Source organism: Myiozetetes cayanensis, unplaced genomic scaffold (assembly GCF_022539395.1).
Source record: "Myiozetetes cayanensis isolate MyiCay16 unplaced genomic scaffold, myiCay2020 scf6-25, whole genome shotgun sequence".
NCBI lineage: Eukaryota > Metazoa > Chordata > Aves > Passeriformes > Tyrannidae > Myiozetetes > Myiozetetes cayanensis.
Window position 1 is genome coordinate 54,166,158 of NW_026087853.1, and position 16,920 is coordinate 54,183,077.

The following is a 16,920-nucleotide window of genomic DNA, read 5'->3' on the forward strand; positions in this document are numbered from 1 at the left end:
CAGCCACAAAGCATCAAAACCCAGTCACAAAGTGTCAGAAAGCAGCCAGGAAATAGGAAAAAAAAAAAGTCACAAAGCATCAAAAGCAGTCACAAAGTGACAAAAACCAGCCACAAAGTGAGAAAATGTGGCTACAAAGCACCAAAAAACGGTGTTAAAGTGGCAAAAAATAGGCACAAAGCACCAAAAAGAGTCACAGGGCAGCAAAAGGTCACAAAGGACCAAAACCAAGCAGAAAGCAAAAGGAAAAACAGCCACAAAGCACCAAAGACTCAAAAAGCACCAGAAACAGTCACAAAGCACCAAAACCAACCAAAAACAAAAACACACACACACACACAAAAAAAAACCCACACAAAAAACCACAGCAAGAAACTGCACCAAAAACCAGCCACAAGGCACTAAATGTCATAAAGTGCCAAAAATCAGCCACCAGGGACCAAAATCAGTCACAAAGCACCAAAAAACAGCCAAAAAGCAAAAAAAAAAAAAAAAAAAAAAAAAATAACAGCCACAAAGAGTGAAAAAATCCCCAGTGAAATCCCCCCAAAGCAGTCACAAGGCACCAACTTCCCCCTAAAATAACCAGTCAAATCCATCAAAACCCAGCCACAAACCCCTCCAGAAACCACAAAACAAACCCAGCTACAAAAAGCAATTAAAAAGTGTTAAAAATAGTCACAAAGCACCAAAAACAGCCAGAAGGGAAAAAAACAAAACAAAACAAAAACCAACACAATAAACAGCCAGAAAGTAAAAAAACTCAGCCAAAAAAGCCCCAAAAATCAGCTACAGAGAGCCAAGAAAATCACAGTCAAACTCCTCCAAAACCAGCCACGAGCCACCAAGAAAGCCCCAAAAAACAACCAGTGAAACCCACAAAGAAACAGCCACAAAGCACCAAAATCCATCCAGAAACCACAAAAGAAACAGCCACAAAACACCAAAACCCAGTCACAAAGTGCCAAAACCAGTCAGAAAGCACCAAAAAGATAAAAAGTATCAAAAACTGTCAGAAAGAAACAAAACAGACCAAAAAAGCCAAAAAAATCAGCCACAAGGCACAAAAATCTGTCCCCAGAGCACAAAACCCCTGTCACAAAGTGCCAAAATCCAGCCAGAAAGAAAGAAAAAAAAAAGAACAGCCAAAAAAGCCCACAAAAAAGAGCCACAAGGCATCAAAAGTTGGGAAGTGCCAAAAAAAGCCCACAAAGGAACAAAATACCTTCAGAAACCACAAAAACAGCCACAAAGCACCAAAATCAATCCAAAACCCAGACAAAAAAAGCCCCCAAATCCAGCCCCAAGCCACTAAAAGTCACAAAGGGCCCAAAGCAGTCATAGAGCTCCAAAAACTGTCACAAGGCACCAAAAAAGCAGCCCCAAAGTAGGAAAATCCACCCCAAAGTCACCAAAGCAGCCCCAAAGTCCCCTAAGGCAGCTGCAAACTCTCAAAATGCACCCCCAAAATAATACAGCACCTACCCAAAATCCAGCCTCACATTCCAGCCATAAAACTCAAAACCACCCAGGAATCCCCTAAATCCAGTCACAAACCACCAGAACTCCACCCTAAAGCTGCCCCAAACCTGTCACAAATCAGGCTCTAATCACAAAGGCCACCTGCAAACCACCTAAATCCTGCCCCAAATTACCCCGAACAAGCTGCAGGTTGCCAAAATCCAGCCCCAAACAATCTAAATCCAGCCATATGTTGCCCAAATCCAATCCTGAATTGCCTCAACCAACCAAAATTCAGTCAGGAATCACCCCGAACCACCCCCAGATCACCCCAAATCACCCAAATCCACTCACAAATCACCCTAAATCAGGCACAAATTGCCCCAAACCACCCCAAAATCACCCCCAAATCAGCCCCAAACCACCCAAATTCATACCCAAATTGTCTACACCAGCCCCAATCCAGACCCCAAACACCCGAAATCCAGCCCCAAATCCAGCCTCAAATCACCCCAAAAATCAGCCAAAGATCACCCAAATCCCAAAGAAATCACCCCAAACCAGCCCCAAATAATCATAATCCAGCCCTGAATCAGTCACACATTGACCCCAAAACAGCCTCAAATTATCCAAATCCAGCCCCAAATCACGGAATCCTGCAACAAATCAGCCCAAACCAGGCAAAAATCACCCCAAATCCAGCCCTATACCACAGAAATACACTCACAAACCATCCAAATCCAGCCCTGAATTGCCCCCCAAATCAACCCCAAATGACCCGAATCTAGTCACGAATCACCCCAAATCAACCCCAAAATTCAAATCCAACCCCCCAAAACAGCCCTAAACTCCCCCAAAGCCAGGCCCCAACCCCAAACCCCCAAAGCAGCCCCAGCCCATAAAGGAGCACAGTGCCCCAGCCCGGCACCCGCTGGGAATGACATCCCTGGAGTTATTCCCAGGGCTGGGGGGGGTGGGGAGGGGTGCCTGGCAGCCCCAAACTGTGGGGCCTTTCTGTGGGGGCCGCCGAGGGTACAAAGGGGGTTTGTGCGGCCCCACATCCCGCCAGAGGAGGGCAGAGCCTCGGCAGACACAAATCCACGTCTGTGATTCCCACAGCTGTGCACGGAGCAATTCTTCTCCCGGGAAAAGGGAGGTTCGGGATCGGACACAGTGATGGGTCTGTTATTTGGGAATGGATGGGATGAGCTCAACGGCCCTTTTTTCTCGCCCCTCTCTCGGGCCTTGGAGACAATTGTTATTCTCAGGGCTCTCGTTCCCGCCCGCAGCCCCTGCCCCAGCCACAAACCCTGCGGGAAGGAGGGAAAATCCAATTCAAGCCTTTAGAATCCTGGAATCCATAAAATTCTATTCCGGGATTCTATGGTTTGGAATCCTAGAATCATATTCTGTGATTCTATCCTTTAGAATCCTGGAATCCAGAGGACCGTATCCCAGGACCCTATGGTTAAGAATCCTGGAACCCAGAGGACCACATTCAATGATTCTACAGTTTAGAATCTTGGAATTCATGGAATCTGGAATCCTAGGATTCTATGGTTTAGAGTCCTAGAATCCATAGAACCAGAATTCCAGGATTCTATGGTTTAGCATCCTGGAAACCACAGGAACACACTCCCCGATTCTATGCTTTAGAATCCTGGGATCCAGAGAACTACATTCCATGATTCAGAATCATAGAATCCCTAAATCCATAGAACCATATTCCATGATCCTTTGATTTAGAATCCTGGAATCCAGAGAACCTTATTCCATGGTTTAGAATTGCAGAATCCCAGACTCTACACCATCATATTCCATGATGGAACATGGATGGATCCACTCCACGGATTCACAGAATCATCACACGATTGGTAGGATCAGATTCTATGATTCAGGATGACACAATCCTGGAATGGTTTGGCTTGGGAGGGACCTTAAAGCTCATCCTTAGCATTGTTCAGCTGGGAACAAGCCCCAGGCAGGGAGATCCTGCTTTCCAACCCCAAACCCACATCCCTCATGGAGTTCTCATAAGGACAAGGAATGAGTTCTGAAATAACCTGGGAATCAGCTTTGGGAAATCCAGGTGTTTGTATCCCACAGTATTCCAACAGCCAGGATCCATGTGATGCCTGCAGCATTACCACAGGAGTAGGATCCATCAGGGATTAAATCCCTGTCGTGGTTTTGCCCAACCGGCCAGCCCCTGGGGCTGAGGATAGTTTTGTCCAGGTGGATTTCCGGACAAAAAGGCCAATTAAAACTCTCAGTAACGCCTTTGCTAATTACATATTTAAGAAAATGGAAGAAAAGGCTGTGGCGCAGTTGAAATTAGGCAGCCATGTAGGAGAGGCTGGTCTGGGGGCCAGTGTAGCACTGAAGCCCCCCTTTCTCTCATGTAAGAGAGTGAAGAAAAAAAAACTTTAGAGAAGGACTGACTACTTGGACAGAAACCGCTGCAAAAGAATTCCGGCAAAGAGATAACGAAATGTTCAAGGCCAGAGCTGCAGCAGGAAAAAGAAGTGCAAAGGGGGACCTATTACTCCCCCCTTTTGCTCTCTCCCTTCAGCAGGGAAAAGACTGAAAAGTAATACCTGCCACCTGTAGAAGATTGTTGGGGTGAGGAGACCCCCCATGCAGCTCACAGAGGAGCTTGTGGATGTAGCAGAGAACTGAGACTTCATGAGAGGGACTGAAATGAGGCAGAGTCCTGTTGAAGATTTATGACCCTGAAGGGATGAGGCTTACGCTGGAGCAGATGGCTTGGGTAAGCTTGGGATCTCAGTGAGAGATCCATGCTACTAGTGCTGAAGATTTGTGACTTTGAGAGAGAGAGCCTTATGCCAGAGCAGAAAATGGCTCGGGTAAGGATGTTAGGATCCATGCACAGGGTCCGTGCTAGACCCATGTCGGAGAGGTCTATCAAGGACTGTTCTCCTGTGAGAAGGGACCTCCACAGGAAAACAGGGGTAGACTCATAAGCCATTATCCTCTGTAATCCTATGGTGAAGATCCACGGTAGGCAAGTGTCCCCTCGCAAATCCATGGAAGAGAAAACCTTCAGGGCCTGGGTAACCCCCAGCCTCCAGTCTTAGCCCAAGAGGGGGGTAGGCCCAGCCCTGGAGGCTAACACAGAGCAAGATAAAAAGAGAAAGAGTTCCAGCTGCGACAGGAGTGCTGCAGAGTTATTGAAGAGACCTGGAGCTCTGAGCATGGAGAAACTGTTTTTCCTCCTTGGACTGATATAAAGGGGGGAGAAATATTTCTGTAAATACTAGTAATTTACTTAAGTAAAATTGTTGTAGATATGATTCTTTAGTTTTAGCTTGTTAGTAATAAATGTTAATATTATTTTCCCCCAATCCAGTCTCTTTTGTCTGCATAAACCTTCTCTTAACTTATAATAATCGTGTAGGGGGTGTAAAAGCAAACTGACCCAGAGCAAAACCATGACAATCCCATTCCCACTTTTCCCTGAGAAGGCACAGTGGCTGTTTATCCCAATCCAAGCAGGCAGCCTGTGGATCCTGATCCCAAAGCACTTGGATCTAACTCCTTCCCTTGGGATCTTTGCTCCTTCCCATCTTTCCTCCTCCTGTGGTGTCCCAATACAGGTCTGAATGATCCAAGTTCTTCTCTTCCTCCTGCCTCTCAGTCATTCCCAAGGAATGTTGCTCTCTCCCTTCCTGGACCTGATTAAAGGGAAAAGACCCACTGGGAAAACTGATGACACCAAGGAATGCGGCGTCCCCAAAAAAAGGGATGCTCCAGCTCCCTTCCTGCAAGGAATCCACCATTCAGGGATGCACTTGTGTGATCCCACGGGATCCTGGATAGCTTGAGTCCTGAAAAATATGCCTGGGATCTCCTAGTCCTGGTTTACTCAGAGTTTGTGTATCCGTTTGTTGGATTTATTAAAGCCGTAAAAAAAATTTGGAATTTGTGTCTTTGGTCAGTTTGGCCCTTAAAACAGACTCACAAAGGGAGATGGGGAACTTGGGAGCAAAAGGAATCGGAATTTCAGCCTGTTTGACATGGGGGAAATAAGGATCAAACAGCCTGTGGGGCTCCAAAACAAAGATCCCCCAAATCCAGACACAAACTCCCAAATCCAGCCCCAAATCGCCAAAATCAGCCCCAAATCGCCAAAATCAGCCCCAAATCAAAACCCAGCCCAAAATCAAAACCCAGCCCAAAATCAAAACCCAGCCCAAAATCAAAACCCAGGCCAGTTTCAAAGCACCAAATTCCAGTCTCAAACTATCCCAGTCCAGTCCCAGAGCACCCAGTTCCAGCCTCAAACTGTCCCAAATCCAGTCCCAAACTGCCCCCAAACAGCTCCAAATCCCGCCAAAGTCACTGATTCCCAAAAGGCTCCAAGTTATTTCAGAACTTGTGCTCCCAGAGTTATCCCAGAATCCTGGAATGGTTCAGGTGTGTTCCCTTCTCCAGGCTGGACATTCCCAGCTTTCCCAGCATGGCTCCCAGCTGTGATCCAAAATAGCAGCACGCAAATTGGATTGGCCATGGAGATTCCCTGGGAGTCCAGGGACAGGGAGATTCCCTAGGAGCCTAGGCACAGGAAAGGCAGCCAAGGATTCCCTGCACACTCCCAGGGAAGCTCCCACCCCTCTGGAAGCAGAGCTGCCTCCCTTCTCTCCTCCTGGCACTAAGAATCCCTCCCTGGTTATCCATTCTCTCCAAAGGGCTCATTCCCAATGTGGGGCAGCCCTTGCAGTGGTTTATACAGGGATTCAGGAACATCCTCAGGGAGGAGGGCACATTCTGGGAGACACTTCCATCCCGGAACACCAGCAGAGTTGGAAATGTGAGGGCTCAAACCAGCCCTGGAATGCTGGGAAGAGTCACCCACCAGCTCCTGCAGATCCCAGTAAGGATATCCAAACTCCACGGACACCTTTGGCAGGACAAACATGCCCCCAAAAGCTGGATTTGCTTTTCAAGGAAGCTCCGTGACAGGAAGGATGAGCAGGGATTGCTGGAAAGGCAGGGAAAGCCAAGCACTGAAAAAGCAAGAAAACTCAAATGCTGGTGGAAGAGCCCAGGAATTCCATCCGGATTTGATTTGCGAGGGCTTTTTCAAGCTAAACGATGGATTTGATTCCCAGATCCGTGATTCCAGAGCAATACACATGGATTGCTCTGGGATCCAGCTCTGCCACAGTGGCCCTTCATCAGCTACCCCACACACAACCTCTCTCCCACTCTTTCCTCTCTCCCACCATTCTTCCAAGGTTTTCCTTGGCTCCCGATCTCCCTGTGCTAATCCACCCTCAATCGAGGGAATATCCCCCCCATAATTGGGATTATCATCCCAATTTTCTCTGGTCAATGTGAATTAAAGCACATGAGGTTCTCCTGAATCCAAGCACCTCCCAGACAGGAATCCTGCCAGATATTCCTTGGTTTTGGATCCCTTATCAAAACTATTTCCAAAAAAAATCAGTTGGCAAAGAAGTGGAACTTAACCCACCAGAACATCATCCCTGCTGAAAACTGGGTATACATCACATTCCAGGCTGATTTTTCAAGGATCTTTCTATTTCCTTTCCTTCTTTTCCAACTGAATCCTTGGAAAAATCCTGAGGAATTAATTTCTGCAATGCTGGTTTCCATCTAAATAACTAACAATCAGACCACAGCTTTAATTAGTGACATATTCCCATTATTTTCCCTCCTTGTTTTTCACTAAAATTGAATTCATCAGTCTGGCTTAAAAGTTCTTGGAAAATTTGGGAGTTTTGGTGTCATTCCCAATGTTTTTTTCCCAATGGGTTGAAAACCACTTTTCTCAATCAGCTGGAATTTTTTCCTAAAGTCACCAGCACACCACCCAGTAGCCAGAAAATCTCCTTGGAAAATCCAACCACATCCCTAATTAAGGCTTTTAAGAGGTTTTACAGGAGCATCCACCATTCCTGCTGTGTCCACATCCATGTGTTTTCCCGAACTAAAGCAGTCCCTCCTAAACATGGATTATTCCATGTTTATCCAAGGATAGCAGCCACAGTAGGATGTTTCCCTTTTCCCAGGACAGCCAAGATCCTTTTAGGAGACCGATACAGCTCCAGGTAGGGAGGAAAATCCCACAGATTTCCCTCCCCCACAAAACATCAGGCACAAACCTTCCAACATTTTCAGATTCCACTTTTTTAGAGGCATTTTTATGGGAATTCAGGAGTTCAGCCACCTTTGACTCTCAGGGACTCCATGGTAGTCCCTTTGGGAGCAGCCATAAAAAACATTCCCTGCAGCCATTAACGGGATTATTTGCTTCCAGGCATTCCTTTTCCCTGTATTTCTCTTGGCTCGTCTCCTCTCCTTATTCCCCAACCCTGTAATCCATAATATGAATCCAGAATATGAATTCCATGGCACTGAAGAAGTGGGAACAGCCCCAGGCGGGGAGATCTTGCTTTCCAACCGCAAATCCATGCTCCTCACTGGGAAAATCCCACTTTGGACTCACCTTTCCTGCAGAAGGATCCCGGCACCTCCATGTTTATCCATAGGGCAGATTCCCACATTGTTCTGGCTGGAATATTGAATATACGAAATATCTGGGATCTAATTTTAACTGAGAGCACTCATCCTCCTCTCCCTGCCATTCCCACCAATCCCAGAGGATTCCTTGTAATCAACCTGCTTTGCACTAAAATTCTTTCTGTGTGGAAAAAAATCCTTCTTTTTGTGTTGGATTTAACTTGGAATCACTCAAAGCTCTTTCCATAATTCCCTTCCCTAATTGCCTTATTTTCCTTCTCCACTGAAGGGACATTCCTAGAACTGATCTCATGGGGTGTGGATCAGAAAATCCTGGAACAATCTGGGGGGAAGGGACTTTAAAGATCCAGTTCCAAACCCGACACCTCCCACTAGACCAGGCTGCTCCCACATGGATTTGAACACTTCCAGGGATGCAGCTTCCACCTCCTCTGCATTTGGATGATTCCTAAAGGCCGAGATCCAGACCAGACAGAGCTGGAAAAGCACCAACCAACCCCTCAATGCTTCCCTGGAGTATTCCCAAGATACGCACACAACAAATTCCTCGTGTCCTTCCCGCTCCCAACCCTCTCAAGGCAGAAAACCTCCAGCAAATCCCAACCATCCGCAGCCAGGATATCCTTTGGCAAGAGTCACATACTCCAGCCGTGCTTCCAACATCCATTTTATACACAGTGCCATAGAATATACAGAAAATTTATATACATCCATCTTTATGGAATAAGGTTGTAATTCTGGAGCCTGATCTTTACAGCAGGATGAGTTCTGATCTTCCATCCATCCGTACAAAAAGAGTTCCATGGAGAAGGAATGGCACGTGAAGAAGTGCTTGAGTTTCCTTGGAATCTTCATGCTGGGGCAGCTGGGAGCAGGGATTTGGAAGGCAGCATTCCCGGGATGAGCAGAGGGATGCAGGAAGCTGGGTTGTGCCCCCCTCCCCTCCCCAGGGCATATCCCAGTGCTCCGAGCCCTGTGGGAAACACTCGGAGCAGCTCAGAGTTCTCCCAAAAATTCCAAAGGCTTCAGCTCTACCCAGAGGCGGTTTGAGGCGAGGAGTTAATGAATCCATGGTTTTCCTGCTCTGAGCTGCCCCAGCTTGGGATGGGACACAGGGCACAGCAAGAGAAAAGGCCTTTCCAGAGGCGGAGCAGGGCACAACATTCCTGCTGCTCTGTGGACGCAGCAAGGGAGGCACAGACCATCCCAAAAATCCCTGTGCCATTAGGAATTCTGGTCATCACTAGGACAGGAGCTGGAGAGTATTCCCTGGACATCACTCAGCTGACTGGGGGAGGGAAAAGTGGGAAGCTGGAGCTGCAGGTGAGGCCACTCATCCCAGCGAGCGCCGGGAACATTCCAGGGAAGGAGTTCAGCCCCACAGCTGTGGCTGTGCCCAAGGAAAAACAGCCTGACGTGATCCCTGAACTTCCCAAAACCAGGATATCAGGGCAGGGCTGAGCCACCTCCTCCCGGTGCTCCAGGACCTCCGAGTCTGAGCCATGGGAACTGCACAAATCCCAGGATGGAAAGCAGGGAAGCAGAATCCCAACAAAAACCAGCATCGGGGGCTTGTTCCTGGGCTGCTCCATGTTTAAGGGTTTGCAGGAATCAAGGTGGAGATTCCCTTCATCCCACAGGTGTCTGGGAAGGTGGGAATGTCAGGACATGGTGAGGACACAGCAAGGAAAGCAGGGAAAATTCCCAGGCAGGTTCCCCTTGGAAGGTGGTTGTTCCAGCCAGGGGTGACAGAACCACCTGCCCCGGGTCAGGATTTGCTTTTGGCACTTGGATACAACCTGAGGCAGCAGGGAAAAGCAGGAAGAAGTGGGAATTCCCAGCTGAGGGAGAATGGGAGGGCTTGGAAGCAAAGGCAGCTCTGCGGCCACAAATCCATAGACCCAGAGAAGTGGGAAAGGAAGCAGGAGATGTCTGATCCCAAAAATTTGGTGCCAGGCAGGAGGCCAGGACCAGAAGCCACAGAAAACAAAGGCACAAGAAGTACGGATTCAATAAACAAGGAGGAAAACAATGGGACTGGAGACAGCTGCTGATTTTTAGGATTGCAAGTCCCTGGGACAAAGCAAGGAATTGCTCTAATCCTTGGATATCTGGAATTTCCAGCCCTTAAGCAGCTCCTTGGGTGCTGGAAGAGGGGGAAGGACATCAGTGGCTCCTGATCCATCTCACTTCCCATCCATAACCCCACTACGGGTCCCAGTGGAAAGCAAGAACTCCCACAGGAATCCCAGCTGGATTCCCGAGGACTGGGAATGTTTGCCTCCCACAGGTTCCTCCGAGCATCGCAGCAGCACTGTGAGGAGGAGCTTTGGCACAGGCAATGTGGCTCTTCCCAAAATCCAGTGGCTCTTCCCTAAAATCAGCCCTGTACAGGCTCTGGGAATGTGCAACGAGCCCGATCCAGCCAGAGCTTTCCAATTCCTGCCTCCAGAGATATCTGTCATCAGAGCAACTGCTGGAATTCCAACACTCCCTTTCCTGCCTAAAGAGGCAGCAGAAACACTGGAATTCCAGAATCCCAGAATGATTTGGGTGGGAAGGGATTTAAAGCCCATCCAGTCCCATGGGCAGGGACATCTTCCACTATTCCAGGTTGCTCCGAGTCCTACCCAAGCTGGCCTGGAACAATGCCAGGGATGGGGAGTCCACAACCTCCCTGGGAACGTTTGCACGTTCCCCAAAGGATGCAGTTACAACCCCCATCCCTAAAAAAACATGGGAATGAAATGTTCCTGCCATCCTGCAAAGCTGGAATGTTCTACTGCCAAGGGAATGATATTCCAGATTGGATATGGATAAACCCAGCAACCAGCAGAGCTCCAGCCCAGCAATTCCCAAGGCAAACATGGAAATCCAACCCTATGGAGCTTCTGGGATACAAACCTGAACACAGCAACGACTATTCCCACTTAATTCCCATTTCCAGGGATAATCCCGGTTATTCCTATGTCCCAGTTAGTAAATCCAGTCTAGGGGATTCTGTGGAAATATTATATCTGCCTGCAGGAAAAGAGGAAAAAAAAGTTGGGAAAACATCCAAGTGCTTAAGGACTATATTAGATACCGATCCTGTATCCTTGCTCCTGGAATCTTCCCTCTTTATGTGCCCTTGGACAAAGATTTCCCACCTAAATCCCTCTGGGGACCATCAACTACTCCTGAAATTGAAGCAACAATATCCCAAAAGAATGGAAATGGGAATCACGGGATTTTATACATCCACACTCACCACCAGCTTTGCCATCCCAGTCCTCCAGAGAGAGCAAAACATCTCCTAAAAATCCTGTTTTCCTTGGGGGAAAAAAGGTCTTCAAAAATTCCTGGAATTCCATTGAACTGCTTCAGATCATCCTGAGATTGCCGGGAAGAGTTTTCCCTGTTCAAGTGGAGCTATCAAGGATGTGGGATAAGAGGAGGGATGAGGTGAGAGGAACAGGGAGCAAAGAAAAGAGGGAAGTGGAAGTTTTAGGAGGAATTCAATATTCCAAGTGGAGAAGGAGAGGGAATAATGATAAATGCTGGAGGAGGGCTTGTCAATCGGTCACAGCACATCCTTCCCAAAATTCCTGGCACTGATGCAGGCAAAGCCACAATTAAATCCATTATTATGGATGCAGACGCTCCGTTCCCCTCCCACGAAACTCTTGGAATACTTTGCGCAGGAAAGGGCCTTTAAAGGCCATCCAGCGCTGGGAAGAGGGATCCCAACGGATTTTGAGGCTGTGATACAGAACTGGCCGGCCAGGATTTGGGATGCCAGGCACTTCCAGCGCTGCCTCAGCGCAGGGTGGACCATCCTGTTGGAATATCCTGGGAAGACTGGAAGGCACAAAGCTTAAGGGGAGGAAGCAGAAGCCAAGAAAAATCTGGAGAAGCTTCACATTTCCAAAGAAAGAGCGGGCAGAGAAAGTAGGAAGCGTGACCAGTACAGATGCAGAAGGTAGCTGTTGGTTTAGCAGTTATTCCAGCATTCCAGAAGGGTTTTTCCAGGAGGGAATAAGAGATTAGCCTTTCCAAATACCCTCAGAGCAAAGGAGCGATGGGAATTGAGGTTTGGAATGATGGGGATCAAGATCCAGGGATGGGGATCAAGACAGAAAGAGATTTAAAGCCCAACCGATTTCAAGAGTAGGGATTTCGTTTGGGAGCACTGAGATTAGATCTGCTTGTCAAGAGGGAACACCAAAGCCCAGGAATTGTCTCCGATTCGGTCCAGTCTGAACCTTCAAGGGATTCCTTTCCACCTTTACTCCTTGATCCACGGTAAGCCCAGCTCCCAGGAATTAGGGATTTCCAGGCTTTTAGTGCAGCATTCCTGGCTGCTTCCAGTCAGGGCAAGGGAACCCTGTTCCCATGGGATACAGTTCCAATGGCACAGAGAAAGGAACACTCAGCCAAGGATGGAGTTTTCCAGGACACAGGTGGGAAGTGACTTTCTAGTGCAACATCTGAGCCATTAAACACCAGCAGATCCCAACTGGAATCGTTTAGGAGGGAAATATCCCACCTGCCTCAGCCAGAGGCACCTCCTCCCCAGGAATCCCGCCTGATCCCAGGGGTCCCTGTGGCTCCCAGGGATGGAGATGACCCTTTCCTCAATGTTTTAAAGTGCTTTGCAGATCCAAAGCTCTGCCTTAGTGCTAAGAGTTAATTCCTGCCGGGATTAAGGGCGGGAATGAGCTCCTTATTCCTGGGCTGGGAAGTGAGCTAGCCTGCTAGCCCTGCCTCCCTCTGCCCCTCAGCTCCCCTCTTCTCCTCCAAACTTCCCAGATTTTTGTGCGTATTCCTGAAAAATCACCTTGGTAGTGCTCCCTGAGGGCAAGAATTGGGCCTGTGTTGTGCTGAGCTCCCGAACCTGCTCCTTTTTACAGGACCTACAAAAACAAAAGGAACTTCTGGTTGCTTGGAACAAAAGGGTTTTTCCTTCTACACATCCCTCTGAATCCAGAAGGGCTTCCTCTGCTCCAGTTCCACACAGGGAAAGGTCCCCTTTGGAACCTTAAACCACAGAGATAACATTTTAACTTCCCACTGAAAGCACTTTGGAAGGCTCTGGAATGGGTAAGGAGCAGGGAATGCGTATCCTATGATCAAGTGAGGGGGATATCAGCACTTGGACACAGATTCCAGTGAAATTCTGTGCACCTGGTGCTACTTCCACCAGTGCACATCGCTTATAAAGCGCTCCTGTTGTATGTCAGTTATTCCCAAAGGAAGGCCCATCCCAAGGCTTCTGGACACCACAGGGAGCCCAGGGATTTGCCAGCTCCTGGGAAGCAGAGCATCCTCCCACAATGGAAATATCCCAGCTAAGGAGGGGGAAAGGGAGCAACAAAAGGATTCTAAGGAAGTTAAAGTGGGACTTTCTTTTCCAGGGAGGGAGGATAGAACTCCAGGGAGACCCATCAGGAAGTGCTGAGCTTTGATTTGCCAACAAAGGGCCTTTTCCAGGTCACAAAAGGGTTTCATTCCCTAAATAGGTAGTTTTCCTGCTGCTTCCATCCTTGGAAAACCTGCCTGGAGTGGCTGAGCAGGTTCAGGAAGATTTTCCTCACCACTTCCTCCAGCTTTACTCCATGCGCTTGTGCAGGGGAGCAGAGAGAGGGATGCAGGCAGCTCCCCCCACATCCCAGCCACTTGGAAAGCAGGGAACTTGGAATTCTGCCTGCCCACCCTCTCTTCCCTCAGTCCCCAGCGGGAAAGGCATGGGGAGGAGAGGATGGCCAGGCTTTTCCTTTGAGAAAACCTCTCTGTTTCCTTAATAAATACCTTCCAAACAGCAGCTCTGTAAACATACAAAAGGTTTCAACACTTGGAAAAAAAAGTCCATCTTTTCCCTGAATTCCCAACAACAGGCTGCCACCAATCCATGGTTACTGCATATGGGCGGTGTGAGGACCCAAGGGGATCCAGGAAAGGCTCCCAGATTCCACAGAGCCTCGGAAAACAATGCTGGGTCAGTTTTCCAGTCAATGCCTCCACGCAGCTTTGAGATGAGAATCCTGGCAGTCCCGCAGGAATGTTGTTAGCTCAGAGGGGTCCGGAGAATCCAGGAGTGATGGTGGTGAGATCCAAGAGAACTTGGATGTGGCAGAGGGATTTGGCTCTTGGGAACAGCATCCTTCCCTCAGGAACACTCGGGGGAGAGGAAACACGGTGCCAGCTCCGTTCCTGCTGCGCCCAGTCGGGAATGGGAGGCTGAATTTGGAGGGGATACAGCCCCAATGGCTTTAAAACTGGAGTGTCCTACAAAAGCAACCCCCATGGAAGTGGCCAGATTGGAGCTTGAGCCGGATCTGTGGTAGTGCAATTGGGCCCAAAGTCTCAATCCGCTCATTCCCCAAACCAGCGGCTCCGGTCTGGAGGGGGGGATCCATCCCAGCCCCCCTCCTGCTCCCAACTCTCCATCCTTGAGTTTCAGGGAATCCACCCCGCAGGATTCCCAGAGCAGGGGGTCTCGCTCCCCAAACGCAGTAGGTGCCCTGGGGCAAGGAATCTGCCTTTGGAATGAGAGCCAGGCTGAGGTAGGGAATTTTAGTGCCTCAGACCCTCTTAGGCCCCACAGGGTAAAGCCTCTCCCAAGCGCCAAGCACAGCATTCCAGCACAATCCATCCTCCAGGCACCGCTGTGCCACCCTGGAAGGGATGTTTCCAGCCGTCTCCTCTGATCCTGACCGCTCCTCTCCTCCATGGATTATCCCCCCAGATCATTCCACCCCTTTTCCCAAGCACTAAAGGGCCGAAATCATGAGGTCGTCCTGCTTGGCAGGGCTGGTTACATGTTCGGAGGGGGTGGAAGTCCGGATTTTGTCCGTGGCCAGGCATTCCTGGCTGCTCACGCCCGTGGGAGTGATGTCCATGAGTTCTCCAGACGAGCTGAGGGGGAAGGAGGGCGACACAGAGATGCCCGACGAAGGATCTGTCGATCCCGCGAACAACCTCGGCGGCTTCGGGACCAAGTTGGGCTCGTACTGCGCCCTCAGCAGGATCTCCTGGTCGCTCACAGATTTGGGAAGCTCTGCGAAGTCACTGGAGCTGTCCGACACCATCATGCAGTAGATGTCCTGGAAGGAGCTGCTCTTGCTGTCCAGGTTGAAGAGGCTGTCGATGAACTCAGCGAATTCCAGTACCTGGGGGCTGGGGACGTCAGCCAGGCGGCCATTGTGCAGCGCCGGCTCTTCCCGGGGGGACGAGGAGCCACGCTCCCCATCACTCCCGGCGCCCTCGGCACTGCAGCGCCGCTGGGGGGTGCTTCCCCCGCTGTTGAGGACGTTCTCTGGGGGCTGAGTCTCCTGGGAATGCTTGGAGAGGCTGTCGGCAGCCAGCAGCTCGGTCCGGGAGCTGAGGGAAGGGTTCTCCTCGGGGATGATGGGATCGATATAAAAGCAGTGTGTCTCGTCCTTCTCCATGACGGCGTGGAGGCTGGGAGAGCCCCGGATGCTGCGGAAGCCAGAGGAGCGCCGGGAGTCAAAGCTGTAGATGGATTCGTTGTCCGAGAGGCTCTCCATGGTGGCCAGAGGAGCCCGGCGGTCCTGCAGCTCCACGGAAAGGCGTTCCTTGGTGTCCAGGAGCAGCAGCTCCACCGGGTCCTTCTGCACTGGGGAAAGGGGCTTCGTCTCATAAAAGCCCTCCAGGCTGATCTCCGAGTGGGATTTGCTCCTGCAGTGGGAAAACAGGAGGTGAGAAGGCAGCCAGAGGAGTAGAGTGTCCTGGGCACAGAACTCCTCACACAATTCCCCCAACCAAACCCACCCACAGCCTCTGGAAATCTCTTATTGCTCTGTTCTCCCAGGGGAAAACATCACACAGATTCTTCCCTCAGCAAACAGCGCTTCTTGCCCTTCTCCCTGCCCTCCTGGCTAAATAAATCCTTCTCTCCCGCCCAGAGAGGCTGTGGAATGCCCATCCCTGCTGGTGTTCCAGGTTGGAGCAACCTGGGCTAGTGGAAGGAGTCCCTGCCCATGGCAGGGGATTGGAATGAGATGGTGTTCAAGGTCTCTTCCATCCCAAACCATTCCATGATTCTCCCAGTGTCTTCCTTCTCCAGTACCATTGTCACTTGGGATCATGGCTCTGCTCCCAAAGAAACCTGCAGCACTTCCAAAGCATCCAAAAACTCTGCATTAAAGAGGATTTAGGGAAGAGAGACTGAAGGACCAACCTACACTTAACCCACTTTCTCCTTTTCCCAGTCTGGAACCGTTCCATGCTCAAGCTTTCACCTCCCTCTTCATACTGGTGATCCCACCACAAATTCCAAGAGGCTGTCAGAGTATTTTCCATGACCAGACTTTAAATCAGGTAGGAAAAATCCAGCTACACCAAGGATCAGGTAGCCTCTTCCAGAAAAACACAGGGAAGGAGCTCCCACACCAGGCTTGGGATCAGCTGCAGACAAATCAACAGCCTTAAGTACATGGAATTATGGAAGTATTATTTGGGAAGAGAACTCCTGCACCTGCCCAAAGGATGGGATATACAGGGAATGCTTTAAGAGGTAAGGCAATGCCTTATCCCTCTGTAGCTTCAATGGAGTAACAGTGATCTGGGAAGAGATTCCAAGAATCCCAAAAGAGGAAATTCAACACATTAAGATGGTTCTAACCTGGAATTAAACAGCATCTTCCCAGTCTTACTGTAGCTCTCAAAAACCTGGGACAATCCCTGTTCCTGCTGCATCCCATCAGCTATGTTCTGCTTCCAAGCTCTCCTTCCCTGCCTCTGACCATTCACTCTCTGTGACAAGAACATTCCCATTTTTCCACGTTATCTGCTGCCTTATCTTCCCTCTGAATTTAAATCTCCCTCCCATGATCTCCCACTTACCCAGATATCCCTCACCCCACAGCTCCTTGTTGGGTCTCTCTCCCTGAAAACCCCATGGAAGTGCTTCCCTTGCCAAGGAATTAT

The 16,920-nt window shown here is 49.4% G+C and overlaps 2 protein-coding genes across 11 annotated transcripts in view; both read right to left on the bottom strand.

Annotated features, from left to right (window-relative positions):
• The window catches only part of MYRF (myelin regulatory factor), a 52,595-nt gene extending 44,002 nt beyond the window's left edge, over positions 1-8,593 (bottom strand). The window contains exon 1 of one of the 2 annotated variants that reach the window (XM_050337134.1): positions 7,955-8,593. In XM_050337134.1, the coding sequence (XP_050193091.1) occupies positions 7,955-8,012 (58 nt within the window). In that variant the 5' untranslated portion in view covers positions 8,013-8,593. The remainder of the gene's footprint in view (positions 1-7,954) is intronic. The other variant, XM_050337137.1, reaches the window with a different exon arrangement.
• Positions 8,594-8,640: 47 nt separating this feature from the next.
• Positions 8,641-16,920, bottom strand: part of DAGLA (diacylglycerol lipase alpha) — a 53,183-nt gene continuing 44,903 nt past the window's right edge. For all 9 annotated transcript variants that reach the window (XM_050337142.1, XM_050337139.1, XM_050337143.1 and 6 more), the window contains one exon: positions 8,641-15,669. In XM_050337142.1, coding sequence (XP_050193099.1) covers positions 14,742-15,669 — 928 coding nt within the window. In that variant the 3' untranslated portion in view covers positions 8,641-14,741. The remainder of the gene's footprint in view (positions 15,670-16,920) is intronic.